Raw genomic sequence first — 23530 nt, forward strand, 5'->3', positions numbered from 1 at the left:
TGGGGGGTGGGAGGGAGGAGAGGGTGGGTGATGGGTATTGAGGAGGGCACCTTTTGGGATGAGCACTGGGTGTTGTATGGAAACCAATTTGACAATAAATTTCATACATAAATTAAAAAAAAAAAAACAAAAACTAAATACTAATGTATGCTAATCTATGTATATACTAATCTATACTAATACTAATCCATAACACAAAATCATGGTAACTTTTAAATTTATTTAAGCATTTATTGTGATATTGTCATTGGTATAGTGGCAAGGTATGAGAGAAGAGAGAGATACAAAATATATAAGAATTGTGATAAATTTTTTATATGTGACCTCTTATTTACATCTTACACAAACCCTACAAGGTAGATATTAATTTACCCTTCTTACAGATGAAAACAACTCAGACACCGACTTATATAATTATTTTTCCAGAGCAGCACAACCAATATTTTGTTGCAAAGCCCATGCTTGGTTCACTGCCTGAAGGGGCTTATAACCTACTGAGAAACAGGAATATAAACAATTAATCTTGTGACTGCAAGGACAGAGTGAGGGGATAACACCAGCCTTAAGGTTCTAGATTGGAATCTTTAGAATTATACTCAAAAGTTTTAAGTTATATCCTAAGTGGGAGTGGTTTTAGGCATTTTATGTGAAATCTGAGATCTACGTTTGATCTGTGTTAGAGAGGTATGTTTAGAACTAACAGATGGGGTCTCTAATTCCATTTCACCAGCATGGCAATATTAGAAAGTCAGAATATGTTACTTGTGTATCATATTTAAGTTGTGTTCATGGTTAAAAAGTATAATAACCTAGCTCCTTATGAGTGAATAAGACAGCATTATGAAGTGGTAATTTTAACTTAGGTAGTAGTTTTAATTTAAAAACATAAAATAAGGGTTAATCATCACTATTTGAGAATGAGTTATTTTAAGTTTTCTTTACAGTTAATAGCTTGTTTTTTTTTTTTGTTTTGTTTCATTGAAGCTTTCTACTGTTTTTGATTAAAAAAATGGGAAAGAACGAGCACTTGCAACTTTAAGAGCCATAAAATTTGTGTTCTGTATTCAAAATGGAAGAAAAACCCAAATATATAAAAAAATAAAATTAAATAACAAAATATATACTTTTTCTCTCTGCTTTACTTGGGCAGAGCAAGAGGAATTGTAGAGCAGGGTATCAACCACTCAACACATGATTGATAAGTGTTACACTAAATTTTCTTCAATCTTTAAAATTCTTCCTGACATCTAACATATGTTTTCCATTTCTTCTTAGGACCAGTTGAGCCTTAAGGTCCAAAATAATAAAATTAGCAGACAATTCAAAGAAGCTGATATGGTTTTATATCAACTTTTAAAGTAGTGAAAATATACAAAATAAGTACTAACATGATTATCAAAATATAGAAAAGGAAAACATGAATTGCATATAATTGGTAGAAGCAAACACATTGCCTTTATTAAAAATCCTGAATAACATATTTAGTCTTGATTCAGTTCTAAACTTCTTTCATCTCTGTACCATGTGTACTGGAAACCTGTTCAAGCAATATCATGTAATCAGAAAACGTTAATAACCTCAAAACCTTGTATATGCTTCACACGCAGAATGAAAAGAACTAAGGTGCAGCTCTCTAACATAAAACCAGTATATTTCATTCTTCCCCCAGACCCTGAAATCTTCATCAGACAAAACAACTGAACCAAAAGTTCCATGAAGACAGAGGCTGTCTGTTTTCTACTCTCCTGAATCCCCAACATCTAGTTTCTGTCTAGCACACAACTGATACTCATTGCTCATTTGCCTACAGAGTGACTGAATGAAGTACAGAGCTTGAATACTTCAAACTGCTTGTAATTTTATTTTTTCCTATAATGATATATAGGAATAGCCTGGCTACTCTAATATTTGCAAATCGGAAATATTTTTGGTTCGTTATTTAAAAGAGATAATACATGGGTGGCTCAGTTGCTTAAGCGTCTGACTCTTTGATTTCAGCTTAGGCAGTGATCTCACAGTTGTGAAATCAAGTCCCACATTGGGCTCCACATTGACTGTGGAGCCTGCTTAAGTTCTCTCTCCCTCTCCTTCTGCCCCCTCCCCGGCCCATGCTCTCTCTCTCTCTCAAAATAATAATAATAATAATAATAATAATAATAATAATAATAATGATAAATAAAAGAGATAATACAATACCTTTGAATTCTATGAAGCCAGAGGTTTATGAGCTAATGAATAAATTCAGAAGCTGAGTACAAACCAGTAAGAGTTTAATGTACACTGGGTTTTTGTATGTATTGTCTGGAGACATAGGTTATAAAGACCTAATGCATTTTCAATACCAGTAAATCAGGCCAATGGTGGAGAGAATAAAAACCCAATGATAAATAGACAAACAAAACAATTTCACTCTTAACTGTACAATGCTTACTTTTATACCATAAACTCAAAAACTCCCTTCTGTCAGGCTGTCAGTTTCCTGAAGGCTTGGACTGTGTCTGTCTTGGCATCCTCAATGTCTACAACAAAACTCTAAAACGTTTTGCTCTCAGGAACAAAAACTTTTATACTTTTAAAAGTGTAAAAAAAAAAAAAAAACTTTTTCACTTTTGAAAGTTCTTGAGAATCTCAAGAGCTTTTGTTTATATGTATTATATTTATCATATTCAAAATTAAAAACCCGGGACATTTTTAAATCTTTATTAATTCATTAAAAAAAATAAACCTAGTATATGTCAACATGAATGATATTCTTTATGAAAGATCATTATATTTCAACAAAAAATCTTGTGAGGGCTATGTTTATACTTTGTAAAATCTGTTTCATGGCTGGCCTGAATGAAAAGAGTTGGTTTCTCATAAGCTTCCACATTTAATCAGATGTGACATGTTATTCTAAGTGAAATATATGAAGAGACTGGCTTCACACAGGTATGGAACTGAAGAAGAGATGAGCTTGGGGACTGTCCTAGGGGGTCATCATTCCACACCGTGAAACCACTGATCTGTAATATCATTTGTCATATGGCTATTGTTCATTAACTATTTGCTAAATTAATAAAAAGTTTAGGGAAAAAGAAATAAACTCTCAGGGCATAGAGATAGAGATAGAGATAGAGATAGAGATAGAGATAGATACACAAATGATTGGTACATTCATTTAGGATTCAACTGATAATTATTCTTTATAAATGCTATTTTGCTGAAATAAAATGTTAATTATCCCAACTCCTCAATTCACTACAACTAAATTGGGATGCATATCAAAAGAGGGTATCTGAATGAAAGAGTGAAAATCTGTAAAATTAAAGCATGTAATCAAAATTTTAATAGAGAGATAGAGATGACTAGGAAGAGACATTTCACTTGAAAAAATTCCAAGCATAACCAAATCAGGTAGCTAATTCAAATGCTGTATGAGTCTGCTTAAAGCAGTAAATCAGACTGAAACACTACTGAACACAAGCTGGATTCTAATATTTTTAGTGTCTACATGCCATTTCTAATTAATCTATAAAAACCACAAGAAAAAACATTTTGATTATATTTTTAGCACTTCTGCTTTCAATATTAATAAGAATTAACCAAATACCAGAGAAAAGACATTGATTTGAACATTTTACAATTTCCCAAATCACAATTTTTGTTGTTTAAAAACAACCTTAAGTAAATTCAGAGATTTAAGTAAATAAAATTCTTGAGATCAGGTATTAGATTTTTAAAATAATATCTCATCATGTGGCAATAAATAAATAAATAAATAAATAAATAAATAAAATTACTTACTTTTCCTTTTCTTGAGGCTGAGTCACCTGAGAAGCCATTTTAGGCTCTGTTCCAAGATTTTTTTGCATCCGCTGCCTCCTCTTTCTACTTGGTGCAATATCAGTGACATCAGGACTTGAAATGATGGAATCATCTCTAGAAGTAGCTAAAATAAAATGATATGAAAATGTGACCCAATGAAATTATGCATATAATTTGTAAGAACTTGCTGCTTTAGCACTGATATGAAGTGGCACAATTAAAATATGGCACAACTCCTTTTTTTGTTTTAATTCATGAAGATTTGGTAAAGCGAACCAGCTAGATTGTAATACTTTAATATAAAACATAAAGTTTACTGTATACATGGAATAACTTGATCAAAACGGTCTCTGCCTATCTTGCACAACAACCTTCCCAAATACATGATAGGCAGTTTGATCTCTCAGTGCTAGAATTAGATAGAAGTGCCTTAGAGGAACCTCTAAAAGGCGTCTGGGGGGAAAACACTGCTATAGGAATAGGATAAATCAAATTGATAGTAAACAGTAATTATGAACAGGAATGGGGACTTTTGCTAGTGATCCAGATATAATTTCATACTCTTCAGCCAACCATGGGGAATAAGCACAAGAGAAATGTAAGAAAACTCAAACAAATGTCTCTACTGAAGCTAACCCATTAAACTACCCCTAAAAGTACTTATACACCTGAAACAGAAGCAAAAAAAGAAACATGTTTGATTTATATTCCTTATTCTCTATAAACAACTTAGTTCCAAAGAGCTTTAGGGAAGTTCAGAATTCTTTCATCTAATATAGTATACTCCATTCTAATACATATTTATATAAAAGAGCCCCTTTGCCATTGGTAAATAATGAACAATACCAACATAATTTAGACTTTGTTTATCTTGCTGCTTCATAGGATTTTTTTCTAGCATGTTGACATTTTATAGTGATCAGAAGCAAGTTTTCACCCCAATTAAAGAGAAAGTCTTAACAACGTGTAAAGTCCTAAAAAAGTGCAAATGAGCGGCTAAAAATCCTGTACAGGTCAATTCCTTTAGTATACATAGGGGCTAGTTTAGTGGATTCAAGAACCCTACACTTTACAACAGTTAAGCTTTCTGTTCAAGAAAGAAGCTGTGAACATGTTTCTCCCTGTAGCTTGAATCAGATGTTCAATTTTGATGAAAAGTACTGGAATCAAATGCACTCAGTAACTGCCATCTCCTTGATTTGAGGGGAAATGTGATGCAAATGGTTAGTTGACTGTGATGTTAGGTGAAAATGTTGGCAGAGAGTTAGTGGAGTTAATATTTTCATTAGGTTTGTAACCAAAGAACTAACAACAACAATGTAAAGCTGCATAGATTTTGAGTGGTATGCCTAAAATTAATTTCCCCCATAAGCTCATTTTCAGTGCACAATTCTGCAGAATGAGTGGTTTATCAGGCACACATGTATCACATTCTAGAAGAAAAGTCTGTATTTTGAGTTCTCACTTGGTGTACCCCATGCTTCTCTGGGTGGCCTGAAATTACTTGAATGTTGTTGACTACTCTCTTGAAAGTGTTTTGTTTTTATTTGTGTTCTTAAAATGCCTACTATTTTTCAGAACGTATCGGTAGACACTTCGCTAGAACTTAATACTGTTACCTTCATCTTATTTATAAAGAAACCACAGCTTTAGAGAGCTTAAGTAACTTGACCTCACACAGCCTTTGAGTTGATATTTTATCACATAACAACTAAAACATATTCCTCCCTAATGGATAAAGTATTCCTTGATAAATATTAACTGAATAACAATCTGAAGCTGTGTAAGTTATTACGGCACAGAATTTCCACTAGGTTTCTTATACTTTATTTTACTAATCCCTACAAATGAGTTAGAGAAGAGTAGACAACAAAGGGAGTTTCTCTGAACACGAGCTGAATAACTTCCTTAATTTATTAGGCTATGAGAGGACTATGGAAGATACCTGGTTTCCTGATTTCTTTCCCAGTTTGCTCTCACCTAGGAATTACTCAAGTCACATAAGCAATAAACAAAGTACAGACTTGTCTATGAACAAATCTAGTAAGAGTGTCAGAGTTATTTCAATTGTTGATAGACTTGAAAAATGAAAAAAAATTGCATTTAATGACATGTTGGACATCCAGAAGGTAATAATATTAAATTTGTTTAAATTAAAATGTTAAGGTAAAATTTAAAAAAAAATTACCAAGAAGTTCTGATATTCAAATCAAAACTGCCAATAATGACTTAACACATTGGTACCAAAGAGGATGTTTTACATGCAATATGGTTACACTATGTTATAAGCTTTAGGAATTACTTTAAAATACAATGCGTATTAAATGTGGGTTGTTAGGGTGAGCTATATCCCTGGTGCTGCTAGCATCTACTGAAAGATGCACAGCTCAGGAGCAGATTGTTGGGATTCAAAAACCATACACTTGAGGGAGCTACTAGAGGCACTTTTGTTATTTGTATATAAATGAATAATAGTTTATTAATTAATATACTGAATGACAAAAATGTGTATCACTTGGTGAACACAAGGCACGAAAACAAGCAAGAGGAATGTTGCATATAGGCTCTCATGAGTGAAATTAAATGTATTCCAGATACACAAATTGACTAAAATATTTTAGAGGTACTCTCCACTACTTTATGAAGAGAGTATAATCCACTGAGGTCTGTTTAATCTTGGAGATGATACTCTCTGCTAAATTTTTAAGTGGTTCTGGGTCCACTTGTGAACTCTGGACAATTGTGGTCACCTGATACCAGAAAGAATCATCACTCTTGCCTCAGGAATCACTGTATTTGCCAAAAGTAATCTTCTTATATGAGAGTGTGACTGAGACCCCTAAAAAGACAGATAGCTGGAATTTCTTCAAGTTTATATAACCGGTTCATAAATTATTTTGTGCTTACTTGTTAGTAAATATTGAGAATTGTATGTGTGTTGGGGGGAACTTAATCTGATAATTTACTATTATCCTCATACTTCAATCTTCTTAATATCTTTCATTATTTACCACAAAGAACCTAAAAGTTGTGTATAACTGGGGCGCCTGGGTGGCGCAGTCGGTTAAGCGTCCGACTTCAGCCAGGTCACGATCTCGCGGTCCGTGGGTTCGAGCCCCGCGTCAGGCTCTGGGCTGATGGCTCAGAGCCTGGAGCCTGTTTCCGATTCTGTGTCTCCCTCTCTCTCTGCCCCTCCCCCGTTCATGCTCTGTCTCTCTCTGTCCCAAAAATAAATAAACGTTGAAAAAAAAAAAATTAAAAAAAAAAAAAAAAAAAAGTTGTGTATAACCAAGTGTTTCTGGTCAGTTCACCGCACCATTTTTATTCCTTTTTCTTGAAAATTACAGGGTAGCCTATCTATAATGTGGTCATGAGGGAAAAGGGCTAGCATATAAGTTAATTACTATTTAAATGGAATATATCTTTTTTGGTTTTGTTTTTTTACTATGGGAAACAGTTTTCCTTCAGTTTATTCTACACATGTAATAGAAAACTGTATTATAATAGATTTTCTTAATTCATATATTCCTTTAAAATAAAGTTTTGGTTGGGGCACCTGGGTGGCTCGGTCGGTTAAGTGTCCGACTTTGGCTCAGGTCATGATTTCACGGTTGATGGGTTCAAGCCTCGCGTCGGGCCCTGTGCTGACTGCTCAGAGCCTGGAGCCTGCTTCAGATTCTGTCTCCATCTCTCTGCCTCTCCCCTGCTTGTGCTCTGTCTCTCTGTCTCTCTCACATATAAAAAAAAAATAAGAAATAAAATAAAAAATAGTAAAATAAAATAAAGTTCTGGTAATGTTTACATAGTCTTTAATGAAAGGGAAAAGGTTCCATTCTATTCTTTCCTCTCCATCAATGCCAGAAACCAGAAAGAAGAGGCACAAGTTCCACACCTGGTACCTAAGTGTTAAATTTTTTTTAATGTTTATTTATTTTTTAAGGCGAGAGAGAGAGACAGAGTGCAACTGGGGGAGGGGCAGAGACAGAGGGAGACACAATCTGAAGCAGGCTCCAGGCTCTGAGCTGGCACAGATCCTGATGCGAGGCTTGAACCCAGAGACTACAATATCATAATCTGAGCAGAAGTCGGATGCTTAACTGACTGAGCCACCCAAGGCGCCCCTGGTATACACACACACATACACACACACACACACACACACACACACACACACAAATGAAGTCAAATATGGGACTTCCAAGTCTGTATTATTCATAACCTTACATATTTTTAAGGGCAACAACTGAAGTTTTCACTTTCAAGTACTGCATCCCATTTTTAAGGAAAAACTCAATTCTTACTAACTTTACCAGATTGTATACACTTATTTTACATATGAAAAATAACTTGAAAAGAGATGGACAAAAATGGCAACTGTTCAAAGATAACGAGAAGAAATGTAGTCTGGTTGGAGTAGTGTCCATGAAAGATGCAGAAAATGACTAGATAAGTAAGGGCAGCAAGGAAGGAGGGGAGGGAAAAAGGAGATCCTAAATAAATATGCTAAATAAATTTGCTACCTTTCAAATCTAGGCAGAGAAGTATGAATATTGAATGTTTTTTTTCCCCTGAGATTTCACCTCCAGAATTCTCAGTTTCTACTATTATCATCAGCCTCTATCATGACAATTTGTCTTTCACCATTTCCAGGATTTTGTTTCAAAGAGAAAACAAAAGAAAAGAAAAAAAAAAAAACAACTATTGCCAATGAACTTACTACAGCTGAAACACTGATGGGCAGAGCTGTGGGATGAATTTCAAGTTCCCATTAGGTTCACTGAATCCAGAAAATGGAGAATCTTTACACAAGCCTTGTTATTGTGAAAGGTGGCTCCAGAGAAAGCCACACTTCTTCTCATCTGACAGAAGAACTGCAGGAGTTTGGCAGGAGTAGTTCAGACATGAGAGGCAGTGTTGGCTTCCCTGGGTACTCTCCACGTCTCAGTGTCCAGACGAAAGGACACTGTTGGCTAAACTGCCAGCCATCTGCATAAATCTCATAAATTTACCTGGTAAACTACCCGCTCAACTGTGTACTCTCTTCTGGCACAGCCCAATTCAGTCACTTCGGTCACGCTAGTAGCTCCAATCCACAGCAATCTCTCCTTTCTCTGTAAGTTTCACACACACTTCACTACACACACACTGTCATATACTGTTACTCTTTTTGTGGATACCTCTTGTTTCTCCAGTTAGATCATGAACACCCTCCAGCCAACGGCCATGCCTTACACTTTGCTATATCCCTAATGTATTACCCACTAGTGTTATAATGATCCTGAAATCATTGTTTCACTGTATGCTAATTTGGATGTAAATTTTAAAAGTAAAAAAAAAAATACTGTTATAATGAGAAATGTGAAGACTTGAACCCTGTATATTTGATTTTTAAATCAAAACTTACTCATTTACGGCCCTCTAGATGAGCTGTAGGGAAAAGCAGAATCAGAAGATCTGGGTCTGGGTGTCTAATTCTGCCATTTACTTTGACCATATTACAGAATTTAAATTCCTAAGATGAGAAGCATATTTTAAACATGATTTCTGACATGATTAAATGAGATAAAATGTTTATAAATTTTTATAAATTTTTATTTAGTTTATAAATACCAGTATTTAAATATTTTTAACAAAATTTGTATGTCCTTATAAAAGATCAAGTTGAGATTAATTTAGATGACTCTGAGGAACTTTTAGGCTATCATCCATAGCTTAAGAGAGACATAAAAGAAAAAAAACCAAAGTAAGATGAATTTATGGTTTTCCAAATTCAAAATTACCCAATTGTCATAGAACTATTATCTGTTATAAATATACGGTAGCCAGTCTGCTGTGGCTGCTTTCACTATTTTATTCATTTACTCATTTCACAAATATTTATCGTGTTTACATTCAATAAGTCATTTTGTTTTATTTCAAAACACATAAAATATTGAGAGGAAACCCCAAAATCCAAACCTTAAGACACTACCCTATGTAAATCTGAAACTTCAAAAAACACTATTTCTTTCACTAGGGAAAACAACCAACCAGTGACTTGGGCTACTTCATGTTTCTGTAGTTTCTCTTACTGACAGGTATAAAGATAAGTAAAAAAGAAGCTGAGATAAGGTAGGTCACACCATTCTTCAATGACCAGTATCTCAAAGTGGCCTATCTTGAGGTAGTAAATTTCTCATCTGACCAAAGAAGCAAACATTATTTTCCCTCACCATTCATCAAAGAGCCCTTTTTCAAATCTGTAATCAGTTGCTACCCAGTTTTCACAATCTAATCTGAATAAATGATGACCACCTTACACAAAAGGTCAATGGTTTAACTTATTAATCAATAATGACCAAGTAAACTGATAATTAACATCACACTAAACACTTAAAAGAGTGTGTGTGTGTCTGTGTGTGTGTCCACATATAAATACTTTTCCAAAAACCAGCCTCCTCTTTTAGCCGGCACAGCTGGAAGTGAGACTTAATGACAAATACCTACTGACATTGGGGTAATGGAAGAGGTCATCTTTGGAAATCCAATACACTCAATGTCAGAGGCAGGGTGGGCTACTAAAGATAAAGTACAGACTCCAGAAGTATTCACAGCAAAAAAAAAAAAAAGATAATTTGAATATATTAAGTATTGTTCTGCACCTACAAAACAATGCGATTGTTTAAAAAACTGAATGAACTCATTCCTTTAAATCGTAAAGATTCAGTCATTCCTTTACTTTATTCAACACGTATTTATTAAGTGTTTTCTATGTGTCAAGGACTATCCAGAAGATACCACTACCAGTTATTCAAAAAGATTACAGTTAGGTAGAGAGGAAGAACACTACTATTTGCAAGAAAACCATAAGTCACATAAGCAATTATAAAGGAACTACTTTAAAAGTTCTAAGGTGCAGCTTTCCAACCTTTTACTATTTTTTCCAAATTAATCTGTGAAGATTTTTCTTTTCATTATTAAGCACTAATTATAACTTGATTTCTCACATTACTTTTCTTCTTATATGAATATTTCTTTTGAAAGAATAATCATCAGTACCAGATGGCTCTCAGGTAGACTTCCCAAAAGAGAAAATGTAAAAGGCTAGCTCACTTTGAGTAAACTGACAAGAAAAGATTGGGTTTTAAAATTAAGTTTTGGGGTGCCTGGGTGGCTCAGCTGGTTGAGTCCAACTTCGCCTAAGGTCATGACCTTCCGGTTCATGGGTTTGAGCACCACATCAGTCTCTGTGCTGACAGCTCAGAGCCTGGAGCCTGCTTCTGATTCTGGGCCTCTTTCTCTGCCCTTCCCCCACTTGATCTGGCTCTCTCACCCTCTCTCCCTCAAAAATAAATAAACGTTAATTTAAAGCAGAGACAAGACCTATCCTTCTCAAGCTTTTCCAAAAAATAGAAAGCAAAGGAAAACTTCCAGACTCATTCTATGAAGCCAGCATTACTTTGATTCCTAAACCAGAGACCCAGCAGAAAAAGAGAACTACAGGCCAATATCCCTGACAAATATGGATGCAAAAATTCTCAAAAAGATACTAGCAAATCGAATTCAACAGCATATAAAAAGAATTATTCACCATGATCAAGTGGGATTCATTCCTGGACTGCAGGGTTGGTTCAACATTCGCAAATCAATCAATGTGATACATCACATTAACAAAAAAAAAGAGAAGAACCATATGATCCTGTCAATCGATGCAGAAAAAGCATTTGACAAAATTCAGCATCCTTTCTTAATAAAAACCCTCAAGAAAGTCAGGATAGAAGGAACATACTTAAACATCATAAAAGCCATTTATGAAAAGCCCACAGCTAACATCATCCTCAATGGGGAAAAACTGAGAGCTTTCCCCCTGAGATCAGGAACATGACAGGGATGTCCACTCTCACTGCTGTTGTTTAACATAGTGTTAGAAGTGCTAGCATCAGCAATCAAACAACAAAAGGAAATCAAAGGCATCAAAATTGGCAAAGATGAAGTCAAGCTTTCACTTTTTGCAGATATCATATTATACATGGAAAACCCGATAGACTCCACCAAAAGTCTGCCAGAACTGATACATGAATTCAGCAAAGTTGCAGGATACAAAATCAATGTACAGAAATCAGTTGCATTCTTATATACTAATAATGAAGCAACAGAAAGACAAATAAAGAAACTGATCCCATTCACAATTGCACCAAGAATCATAAAATACCTAGGAATAAACCTAACCAAAGATGTAAAAGATTGGTATGCTGAAAACTATAGAAAGCTTATGAAGGAAACTGAAAATATAAACAAACGGAAACACATTCCGTGCTCATGGATTGGAGGAATAAATATTGTTAAAATGTCAATACTACCCAAAGCAATCTACCCCTTCAATGCAATCCCAATCAAATTTGCACCAGCCTTCTTCTTGAAGCTAAAACAAGCAATCCTAAAATTTGTGTGGAACCACAAAAGACCCCAAATAGCCAAAGTAATATTGAAGGAGAAAACCAAAGCGGAAGGCATCACAATCCCAGACTTTAGCCTCTACTACAAAGCTGTAATCATCAAGACAGCATGGTATTGGCACAAAAACAGACACATACACCAATGGAATAGGATAGAGACTCCAGAATTGGACCCACAAAAGTATGGCCAACTAATGTTTGACAAAGCAGGAAAGAATATCCAATGGAAGAAAGACAGTCTCTTCAACAAATGGTGCTGGGAGAACTGGACAGCAACATTCAGAAGAATGAAACTAGACCACTTTCTTACACCATTCACAAAAATAAACTCAAAATGGATAAAGGACATGAATGTGAGACAGGAAACTATCAAAACCCTAGAGGAGAAAACTGGAAAAGACCTCTCTGACCTCAGCCGCAGCAATTTCTTACTTGACACAATCTCCAAAGGCAAGGGAATTAAAAGCAAAAATAAATTATTGGGACCTCATGAAGATAAAAGCTTCTGCACTGCAAAGGAAACAATCAGCAAAACTAAAAGGCAACCAACGGAATGGGAAAAGATATTTGCAAATGACATATTGCACAAAGGGCTAGTATCCAAAATCTATACAGAACTCACCAAACTCCACACCCGAAAAAACAAATAATCCAGTGAAGAAATGGGCAGAAAACACGAACAGACACTTCTCTAAAGAAGACATGCAGATGGCCAACAGGGGCGTGAAAAGATGCTCAATGTCGCTCCTTATCAGGGAAATATAAATCAAAACCAAACTCAGATACCACGTCACTCCAGTCAGAGTGACTAAAATGAACAAATCAGGACACTATAGATGCTGGAGAGGATGCGGAGAAACGGGAACCCTCTTGCACTGCTGGTGGGAATGCAAACTGGTGCAGCCGCTCTGGAAAACAGTGTGGAGGTTCTTCAAAAAAATTAAAAATAGATCTATCCTATGACCCAGCAATAGCACTGCTAGAAATTTACCCAAGGGATACAGGAGTACTGATATATAGGAGCACTTGTACCCCAATGTTTATAGCAGCACACTCAACAATAGCCAAATTATGGAAAGAGCCTAACTGTCCATCAACTGAGGAATGGATAAAGAAATTGTGGTTTATATACACAATCGAATACTATGTGGCAAAGAGAAAGAATGAAATATGGCTTTTGTAGCAACGTGGATGGAACCGGAGAGTGTTATGCTAAGTGAAATAAGTCATACAAAGAAAGACAGATACCATATGTTTTCATTATTATGTGGATCGTGAGAAACTTAAAAGACCATGGGGGAGGGGAAGAAAGAAAAAAAAAAGAGAGAGGGAGGGAGCCAAACCATAAGAGACTCTTAAATACTGAGAACAAACTGAGGGTTGATGGGGGGTGGGAAAGAGGGGAGAGTGGGTGATGGGTATTGAAGAGGGCACCTGTTGGGATGAACACTGGGTGTTGCATGGAAACCAATTTTACAATAAATTTCATATTAAAAAAGAAAACGTTAAAAAATTTTTTTAAATTAAATTAAGTTTTAAGCATCTGTAAGGGTCAACTTAAACAGCATTTCTTAACTGAAGTTATACCATCACCTTTTGGACAGTCCTTTGTATGGTGCCACAACACTCTTAGATTTCATCATGCTATAATAATTTATCTAATATTTGTAAGCTCTATGAAGGCAGGGGTTGTGTTTATCTTATTCACTGTTGTTATAAGACAGACTAGCTGGGTTCTAAACACACAGTAATCCCTCAATGAATATTAGTTGATTAACTGATATAAATGCTTAAACACTAACAAAGTTAACAAATAACTTCTTAAAAATTATTTTGTATCCATGTAAAATACTATACTACTGTTTAGCTATGTGAGCTGCGGCTAGTCTAGTTAACATTGAGAAAAGGAAAATATTGGGGCGCCTCGGTGGCTCAGTCAGTTAAGCGTCTGACTTTGGCTCAGGTCATGATCTCGCGGTTCGTGAGTTCAAGTCCCGCGTCGGGCTCTGTGCTGACAGCTCAGAGCCTGGGGCCTGTTTCAGATTCTGTGTCTCCCTCTCTCTCTCTGACCCTCCCCTGTTCATGCTCTGTCTCTCTGTCTCAAAAATAAATAAATGTTAACAAAATTAAAAAAAAAAAAAGAAAGAAAAGGAAAATATCAGTGAGAAAAAGCAGTTTATGAAACAGCAACATTAGCTTTCAATTTATATCATTTGGTAGTTAAAAATAACAAACACTGGAAAGCAGTTCTAATGGTTAATGACTTTTCTGAAAACAAAACTACAATTTTTAAGCTTTCAACAGCTTTGTAAAGTGGCCTCTGCCTGTGACCTGTGTCATGAAATGTTTGGACTGAACATAAAGCTTTCATTGTTGTACATGAGACAGGTATGGTTTGCTGTCAATGTAAGGCAATTTTTAACATTTTATTCATAGAGATTGAAAGGTTTTTAAAATTTTCATTTTTTAAAATTTTGGTCAACTTTTAATAAAACCTAGGTTTTTTACAGAGCTTAGGATTTCACTGAGGTAATATGAATGAAAACTTTGGATACAAAATGAAACATAAACCCGTTTTAAAGAAATGATATATGGGGGCGCCTGGATGGCGCAGTCGGTTAAGCGTCCGACTTCAGCCAGGTCACGATCTCGCGGTCCGGGAGTTCGAGCCCCGCATCAGGCTCTGGGCTGATGGCTCAGAGCCTGGAGCCTGTTTCCGATTCTGTGTCTCCCTCTCTCTCTGCCCCTCCCCCGTTCATGCTCTGTCTCTCTCTGTCCCAAAAAATAAATAAACGTTGAAAAAAAAAAAAAGAAATGATATATGAAATCTTTCAGTTTTGTTTTATTTTAAATAATGTATTTTTAAAAATGTTTTTTCTTTTTTTTTATTTTCAGACAGAGAGAAAGCAAGAGCAGGGAAGGGGCAGAGAGTATGAGAGAATCCCAAGCAGGCTCCATGCGGCCAGTGCACAGCCCCATGTAGGGCTCTATCTCATGAACCATAAGATCATGACCTGAGCTGAAAGCATGAGTTGCATGTTTAACCAACTGAGCAAGCCAGGTGCCTCTGTTTTAAATAATGTATTACCAGACTCTGGGTAACTTGGTTAGAAGGAGGACAAGATCACTAGTTTAACTATCAAGTCAAAATCAGAATAGGATTAAAGTGGCAAAAGTTGGGGCCCTTGGGTGACTCTCTCTCTCTCTCTACCCCTCTCCCGCTTGCACGCGTGCTTTCTGTCAAAATAAAAAATAAAATGTGGCAAAAGTGAAGAGCTGCATAATTATATGGTAAACTAGGTAGATAAGAATCATCTTATGTCACCTAAAGACCTTCTCTTTTAGGTGACAGACACTTTCTTTGTGACTTTTAAGTCACAGACCTTTTCTTTTTTAGCAGGAAGGACTTGACTCAGGTTACATGACATGATGTACTTTTCCACTTTATTTTGCGAGTATCTGTTTAAACTTTGAAAATTTTAGAATAATTTTGATACATTAAGAAAAAGTAGTCTATTTTATTTGCACTTCTTTAAACCCCTGTGTAATAAGATTAATGCCTTTGTGATATAATTTAGCGATGTCATAGTGGTTCTGTAAAGAGGCAAATATGAGGCTAAATTTCAGAGGCTTCCCTTGAAAACTGTGCAAAGATTTTCAAAAAGATCTGCAATGCTATACATGTTCCAACTAGCCTTCAAACCAAATGTGATTAAAGCAATACTTTTACTAAGGATTAAAAAAAAATTCTCTGCCAAATAGTCAAATAACTAAGATAATGTTTATACTGAGTTAATAAAATACTTCAGAATAATCCTAAACCTTACAGTTAATCACTGACAAAATGGCTATAGGTAATTCTGTAAAGGTTTTTGTTTTAATATGTAAAATTAGGTTTGGAGAAGTAAGACCAAACAGTTACCTGTGGTATAAAAAATGCCCTAAAATACATGGTTCTGGGAGAACAGGAGAGCTACATGTAAAAGAATGAAACTGGACAACTTTTAACACTATACATAAAAATAAGCTTACATTAGATTAAAGACCTAGATGTGAGATCTGAAACCACAAAAATCCTAAAGGAGAATGTAGGCAGTAATTTCTCTGCAACTGGCCACAGCAACATTTTTCTGGATACTTCTTCTAAGGCAAGGGAAACATAAGCAAAAATGGACTATTTGGATTAAATTAAAAAATAAAAAAAAGCTTTTGCATTTGAAAAGAAACTATCAACAAAACAAAAAGACAACCTACAGAATGGAAGAAGATATTTGCAAATGATGTATCTGTTAAGTCACAAGAATAAAAAGCACAGCATAAGGAACACAATGATATTATAATAGCGATGTAATACGGCAGATAGTAGCTGCACTTGTGGTGAACACAGCATAAGGTATGAACTTGTCAAATCACTGTGTTGTATACCTGAAACTAATGTAACATTGTGTGTCAACTATACAAAAAGAGGAAAAAAAGGCAAAACAAAGCCCTGATTCTATAATTCATCATGCTTTTTAAAACTTATTATCTTATATTATCTGAATTTGATAAGAAAAACTAAATGTACTCTAAGGCCATTTTTAGGCACTTTAAGGTACATATTGGGTTACATGTCTTGTGCAAACAAGAAAGCTTTTCTTCAGAAACTTTATTTCCAAACATCCACATGCTTTTCTTTACATTAAACTTTAGTTTTTATTTGTTTTTAATTGTTTTAAACATGTTATTTAATTTTGAGAGACAGAGAGACACAGTGTGAGTGGGAAAGGGGCAGAGAGAAAGAGGGAGACACACAATCTAAGGCAGGCTCCCGGCTCTGAGCTGTCAGCACAGAGCCAGACAGAGGGCTTGAACTCATGGACTGCAAGATCATGACCTGAGCTCAAGTTGGACATTTAGCCAACTGAGCCACCCAGGCACCCCAAACTTTTGTTTTTAATGGGCAATTTAAGGAATTTTTGTTTGTAGATTTTTTATTTTCCAATAAAAACTCTGTAATGTTTTTATTCTAAAACAAATTCTTGTATATCCTTTTGCCTTAATACTCAAAATTAGACAAACAACATCAAAATAATTTTAAGCATTGATTTGACAAAAGTAACAGTGGGAATTTATTACAGTTTATTATGAATATACAGTTTCCATTAGATCTATTTATGAATCTTGTTTAGCAATCACTGTTGGCAAAGCCTATAAAATGCCACTATCCCATAACTTGCCAAAAATCAAACTGGGAATCCTACTTGATGCCTTCCAAAACTTCATCTTGCACATCCTATCAGCACCTTGTAAAAGGTTCTTAAAGTTGTCCAATAATTCTCTGCATCCGGAGTATTCCACAATCCTTTCCCTAGATTATTGCTATATCTTATAAATAGCCAAGTGGTTACAATTCATTCCCTAGAAAACATTGAGGGGAATTTTTCTAAAACTGCAAATCTAATCAAGTCTTGTCCTTTTTCAATGCCTTGAAAGCAAAGGTAAAACTCTCTAATGCACTTAATATCTCTTTCTTCTCTTGGTTCAACTAACTTTTACAGTCTTACTGAATTTTGCCTGATGCATCTATCAATCATTCTCTCTCTCTCTCTCTCTCTCACTCACTCACTCCCTCCCTCCTTGGATTTTGCACATACAATTTTCTTAAGATATAGTGTTTTCCATCTATTGTTCAACTGGCTCTCACTCATCCTTATTATCTCAGAAAAGATACTATGTTAGGAAGCCTCAGACGTCTCGGTTAAATGTCCCTCCTCTGGGTTCCCATAGTATCTTTTACTACTCTTATCACTGTAGTATAGAGTGGGAAGGTCACAGACTTAGAAAAATGAAGTCTGGAAAACTGTTTTGGGTCTCCTAGGGAGCCATATATACAGTGGGGTTGAATCTTATTGTACAGTCAGTGCACGTGGCAAACAATCACAATTAATCAAAGCTACCCTTAAAGATTCCTTAAGTTCCATTAAATACAGTCATATGTAGTGTGTATAATTCTGTATATTTGTCCATAAATATTTCATAACTACCATGGTGTGCAGTTTTGTAGAGACATTGTATTTTGAAAAAAAAATTACTCAAGGCCTTCAATAACCTAAACACATCATCAATATGGAAACATTTGACTTGCTAGCTCTCCTGGTTTAAAGTCATTATTTTATTTTATTTTATTTTATTTTATTTTATTTTATTTATTTATTTTTTCAATATATGAAATTTATTGCAAATTAGTTTCCATACAACACCCAGTGCTCATCCCAAAAGATGCCCTCATTTTAATCTTCTGTGGAAGATGTTATCAGTTCCTCTAATGCTTCCCTAGGCAGATTTCTCTATGGTTCCCCATTAATTTTTCATTGTTTTCTTTCATGGATGAAGATATCACCTTACTTGCTTGGCTACCTAAGTAGTGCTTACCATTTCTTTGTCAACAGCCTCACACCTTAAAGTTACTCACACTTGTTCATAAGTTTTTCCTACTGGTATTAACTCTTGTCAGGCTTGATTCCTTTCATTACTGGTGGACATACATTTGTTAAGTGGAATAGTAGGCAAGTGGCAGAACTATTTAAAAATAAAAGTTTTTAACTCCTGGTAAAATTATATTTGCCTAGAAAATACAGTTAAGGAAGGTTAAATTAAATATATATTAATAAATATATAATTTTTACATTAATATATAACATATATATAAAAGGCTACTGCACTATAATTCATAAATGAATGACTAATAAGTCCAAATTTCAATTTTTAAAGTATTTTAATTTTTTTAATGTTTATTTTTTAGAGAAAGAGACAGAGAGAGAGAGAAAGAGAGAGGGAGGTCGGGGAGGGACAGATGGAACGGGAGGCACAGAATCTGAAGCAGGCTCCAGGCTCTGAGCTGTAAGCACAGAGCCCAATGCAGGGCTCAAACTTGTGAACCACAAGATCATGACCTGAGCCCAAGTCAGATGCTCAACCGAGGCTCAACTGAGCCACCCAGGTGCCCCAATTTTAATTAAGGTATTTTAATCATGAAATGGGAAGTGGGGATATCACAGCATAGTAGGCCTCACAGAATTATCATCTTACTCTCCCTGAAATATATAAGTTTTTTCACCTATACATTTACCATAATACTTCGTCATAAGTTAAAAAGGACAAACTGTTACTATAAAGAGCTAGAATTTTTAGACATTATAATTTTGCATAAAATGGGAAAAAAGATAAGGCTACCAATATAAGAAAAGTCTTTCCAACGAAGTAGGTGCTACATGTATCCCTGCATTTTGGTATTTATAATTATTCCATAATTAACTGAAATTTAGGAAAAAAGGTCCATCATATTGCCTACAATACTGTTGGTGTTCAAAATACTTTTAAATGAAAATAGCAAGAAAAATACTGAATATTTTATAAATAAAATAAAATCTAAAAGATGGCAAAACTTTTGTAATTAAATACAAACTTAAACAAAAATAAGAAAAATAAGTTTGATTTGTTTATCTATAAACATAACTTCTAAAAAAAAAAAGAAGCCAATAATATTCATTATAAAGCAAACACTGAATTCAAAGCCTAATACATTAAATTAGAGTTGTCATTTAAAATGCTCTTATGGAGAATATTCTGACCTTGTACAAAGGAGTATATTATTTGTAAATAATGGTTACCAGATATCTTAGCCAAAAAACACAGTTACACAGGAGAAGTTATCATAACACAGCTGGGAAAATACAGAAGCAGAAAAAAATGTCTGTAAGTGTGTTCACATAGACAAATAGATCTATACCTATACACATACATGTCTATAAATAAATCGGAAAATAAAAAACTATAAGTGTTCTAAATAAAAGTGAGAAGTACTATTGCTAACTAAGACCAAAAATAGGGGTAAAAAATAACTGGGAAGAAACTAGGATAAATAACTTGATTGAGAAAATACAGAAACATGAGGGGAAAAAACAGGGATCTTCAAGAATCAGTATTCAACAGACAAATAACACACTTCCTGGAGGTCACAGGATTGTTGTGGATGCCTATGTAACATGTTTTAAACTCACTGTCTCCATAATTGCCGTTGGATTTATTTGACCAATTTGAATTGCAGAGGAAAAAGGTAAATTTAATGAGTTCATAAATCATTCTGAGTAAGCCGATGTTATTTTCTTAGAGTGGAATCAGCACAAAATTTTTGCCTAACTTTGTGATTCAGGGACTGAGTCAATAGAAACAAAAAATAATACCCACATTCTTTTGGATATCATCTTTGATGCCAACTGTAATAATTTAGATACCTCCTCTTTATAAAATTTTATAAAACTGCCCTTTAAAAAATTAATAGACACAAGCTCTACTCATAAAGGTATAATAATACAGAAACAACAATTAAATGGAAAATACATAGATTAAAAAAAAATCACTGCCCTTGAACATGTGGTACCTTTTTTAACAGGGTTAGGTGGCAATTAAAAATTTTGTAAAACATTGTATGTTGCCAAGACGTATGTAACAATAACACTAAATATAATCATGCAAGGTTTAAGACCTTCCCAAGAGCTAGACCTTGGCTAACAGTAGCTTAGATATCAAGCCCATCATGACATGCCAACAACTGGCTTGAATCCTAAATTGAGGGAAGCAGAAAGAGTACAACTAAGCAGTAAGCAACTCAATCATAAACGATCAAGGTGGGCAAGAGGATGGTATGAATACATCTTACTACCATGACTCTAAAGCTACAGAAAATGAGGGTATAGAGACAAGTATCCAGATAAACAAATGCCATCTCTCACAAAAGTAACTCAAATCTCTGAGTTATCCAGATAACTAAGAACTATGTCACTACTTTGGGAGACTTAGCCTCAAATTTTCTTCTTTAGATCACAATAATATACAATAATATTAGATCTAAATTTGTTTTTAAATAGAAAAAGAAAACAGGTAGGAAGAGAGAGAGAGAGAGAGGATAAAGAGGGGAGAGAGAGAGGGAAAGAGAGGGTGAAAAGAAGGAAATTTTAACCAAACTGTTATCTAAAATTAATTTGTATTTTTTCTTCTCTGATCAAATGATATATCTTAAAATATCTTTCAAACAATTATTTACTTCATCTATATTCATTTTCTAGATAAACAATTATTCTTCCTTAATGCAGATATCAAATGAACATTTTAAAACTGAAAATTTAAATAAACTCACATGTTTACAGTCATGAAAAAAATCTTACACAATTATTCACAAAATAATTTGTCACTAACTTTTCCTCATTTACCTTATATGTATTAATGTGTTACTTCTATGATGCCAATAAAATTATATTCCTAGGTTTCTAGTAACCACATGTTTCTGCTTTGTTTTTAGACAATAAATTATTTTAAAATCTACTAACTCTAAATTGTTACACTAACCAGGATAAGTCTAAAAATTAATAAGGCCACTTCCTAGACTTCCTTCTTCAAGTCTATATGGCAACAGATTAATTTCAAAATCTCTTGTTTCAGTAATTATAATAAAGAAAATAAGGGACCCTAATGATTTAAGCCATGAATAGTTTTTTATTACCAAAACACCTGTTGCTATTTCAAAACCTATTTTCATTAAATACAGAAGAATGTTGATTTTGTTACCCGAGGACATCAAAAGCTAAGAAAACAAACTTTCTTTAATGTTAGAACCATTCTCAGAACACTTTTCCCAACCCAAGTGATTTTAACATGCTGCTCCTTCTCAGGATGGGGCTTTTATAAAGTATTTTACATTAATGTTTCAAGCTGGTGTGACTTATCTTTGATATGTTGCTAATATATAGCAATCTTTAACTTCTTCAAAACAGCACTGTTAGTATGAATATGTAAAACTGGCCTCAGCAGAAAGCAACCTCTAGAAAGCTGAATTTAATTTTATCAAAACTCATGTTAAAGATGTTTTCATCTTCTCAACAAGAATTTATTGGTTTTCAACAGTGGACAACAGTCAGTATAGGACTATGAATACAGAAAGAAGGGAAATACAAGAGGTGAGTTCAGGATCACTCTGTGTTTCTGACTGGTGGCATTTTCTGGACCTCAGTACAGGGAGGTAGATGGAGCCCTAGTAGAATACAATGATTTCACTCAATTGTGTTGAGGCAGAAATTAGAATTTGGTACTAGTGAAATAGTTGGAACCTGCAGTGCAAAACACTGGACAACAGATAACTGTAAACAAAAATGGGCCCCAAAAGGGGACATCTCAAATTGTTAGATGAATAATAAACTGCACATGCACTGAGCAAGACTGTAAGGCCCAGTAGAAAATAGCCAGAGCTGTCACCTGAATAAAAATTCCAAATGTTAAAGGGGTGCCTGGGTGGCTCAGTTGGTTCAGTGTCCAATGCTTGATTTTGGCTCAGGTCGTGATCTCACAGTCATGACATAGAGCGCTGCATTGGGCTCCACACCCAGCATGGAGACTGCTGAAGATTCTTCCTCCTCCTCGCCCACAGGTGCTCTCTTCCACCCCCTCATAAAAAAAAAAAAAAAAAAAAGAAAAAAAAAATCCCAAATGTGACATATACTATGAGATGCAGAGCATCTCACTGGTACAGTAAAATACCACACTGAAAATGCTAAGTATTCAGGAGAGCCACCCCAATTAAGCTTGGAAAAAAGGATCAAGTTTATTTGCCAGTAAATTAACTACCTGCCAGGGCAAAACTCAACATTCGTTAAAAGAAGACCACACGGGGCGCCTGGGTGGCGCAGTCGGTTAAGCGTCCGACTTCAGCCAGGTCACGATCTCGCGGTCTGTGAGTTCGAGCCCCGCGTCAGGCTCTGGGCTGATGGCTCGGAGCCTGGAGCCTGTTTCCGATTCTGTGTCTCCCTCTCTCTCTGCCCCTCCCCCGTTCATGCTCTGTCTCTCTCTGTCCCAAAAATAAATAAAAAACGTTGAAAAAAAAATTTTTAAAGAAAAAAAAAAAAAAAAAAAGAAGACCACAGATTCCAGACTCTCAACAACATAAATTATAATAAAAAAATTACTGGACATGTAGAATAGGAAAATGTGATCCATAATAAGGAAGAAATCGCTAATACTTTGAGTACATAATGAGAGTTATATTCACTACACTCACCATTATAAAATAGTACAGCTCTTAGAATTGTAGAAACATTACATGTTTAAATTAGTATACCCCTTCAATTCTAAAAACGTTATCTCAAAAAGATATGCTCTAAGAGCCTGCCTTCATCTGCCACATCCCCACTATTGCTTATTCCGCTCTCCATTAATTCAAGTCTTTCTGAGCAACAGGTACACAGCAAAGAAATAAG

The 23530-nt window shown here is 34.9% G+C and overlaps 1 protein-coding gene across 1 annotated transcript in view; it reads right to left on the bottom strand.

Moving 5' to 3' along the window:
• The window catches only part of XRCC4 (X-ray repair cross complementing 4), a 239406-nt gene that overhangs the window by 91587 nt on the left and 124289 nt on the right, over nt 1-23530 (bottom strand). Inside the window, exon 7 of the mRNA XM_040449374.1 lies at nt 3787-3931. Coding sequence (XP_040305308.1) covers nt 3787-3931 — 145 coding nt within the window. The remainder of the gene's footprint in view (nt 1-3786; nt 3932-23530) is intronic.

This window comes from Herpailurus yagouaroundi, unplaced genomic scaffold (assembly GCF_014898765.1).
Source record: "Herpailurus yagouaroundi ecotype Mexico unplaced genomic scaffold, PumYag 29, whole genome shotgun sequence".
NCBI classification, from domain to species: domain Eukaryota; kingdom Metazoa; phylum Chordata; class Mammalia; order Carnivora; family Felidae; genus Herpailurus; species Herpailurus yagouaroundi.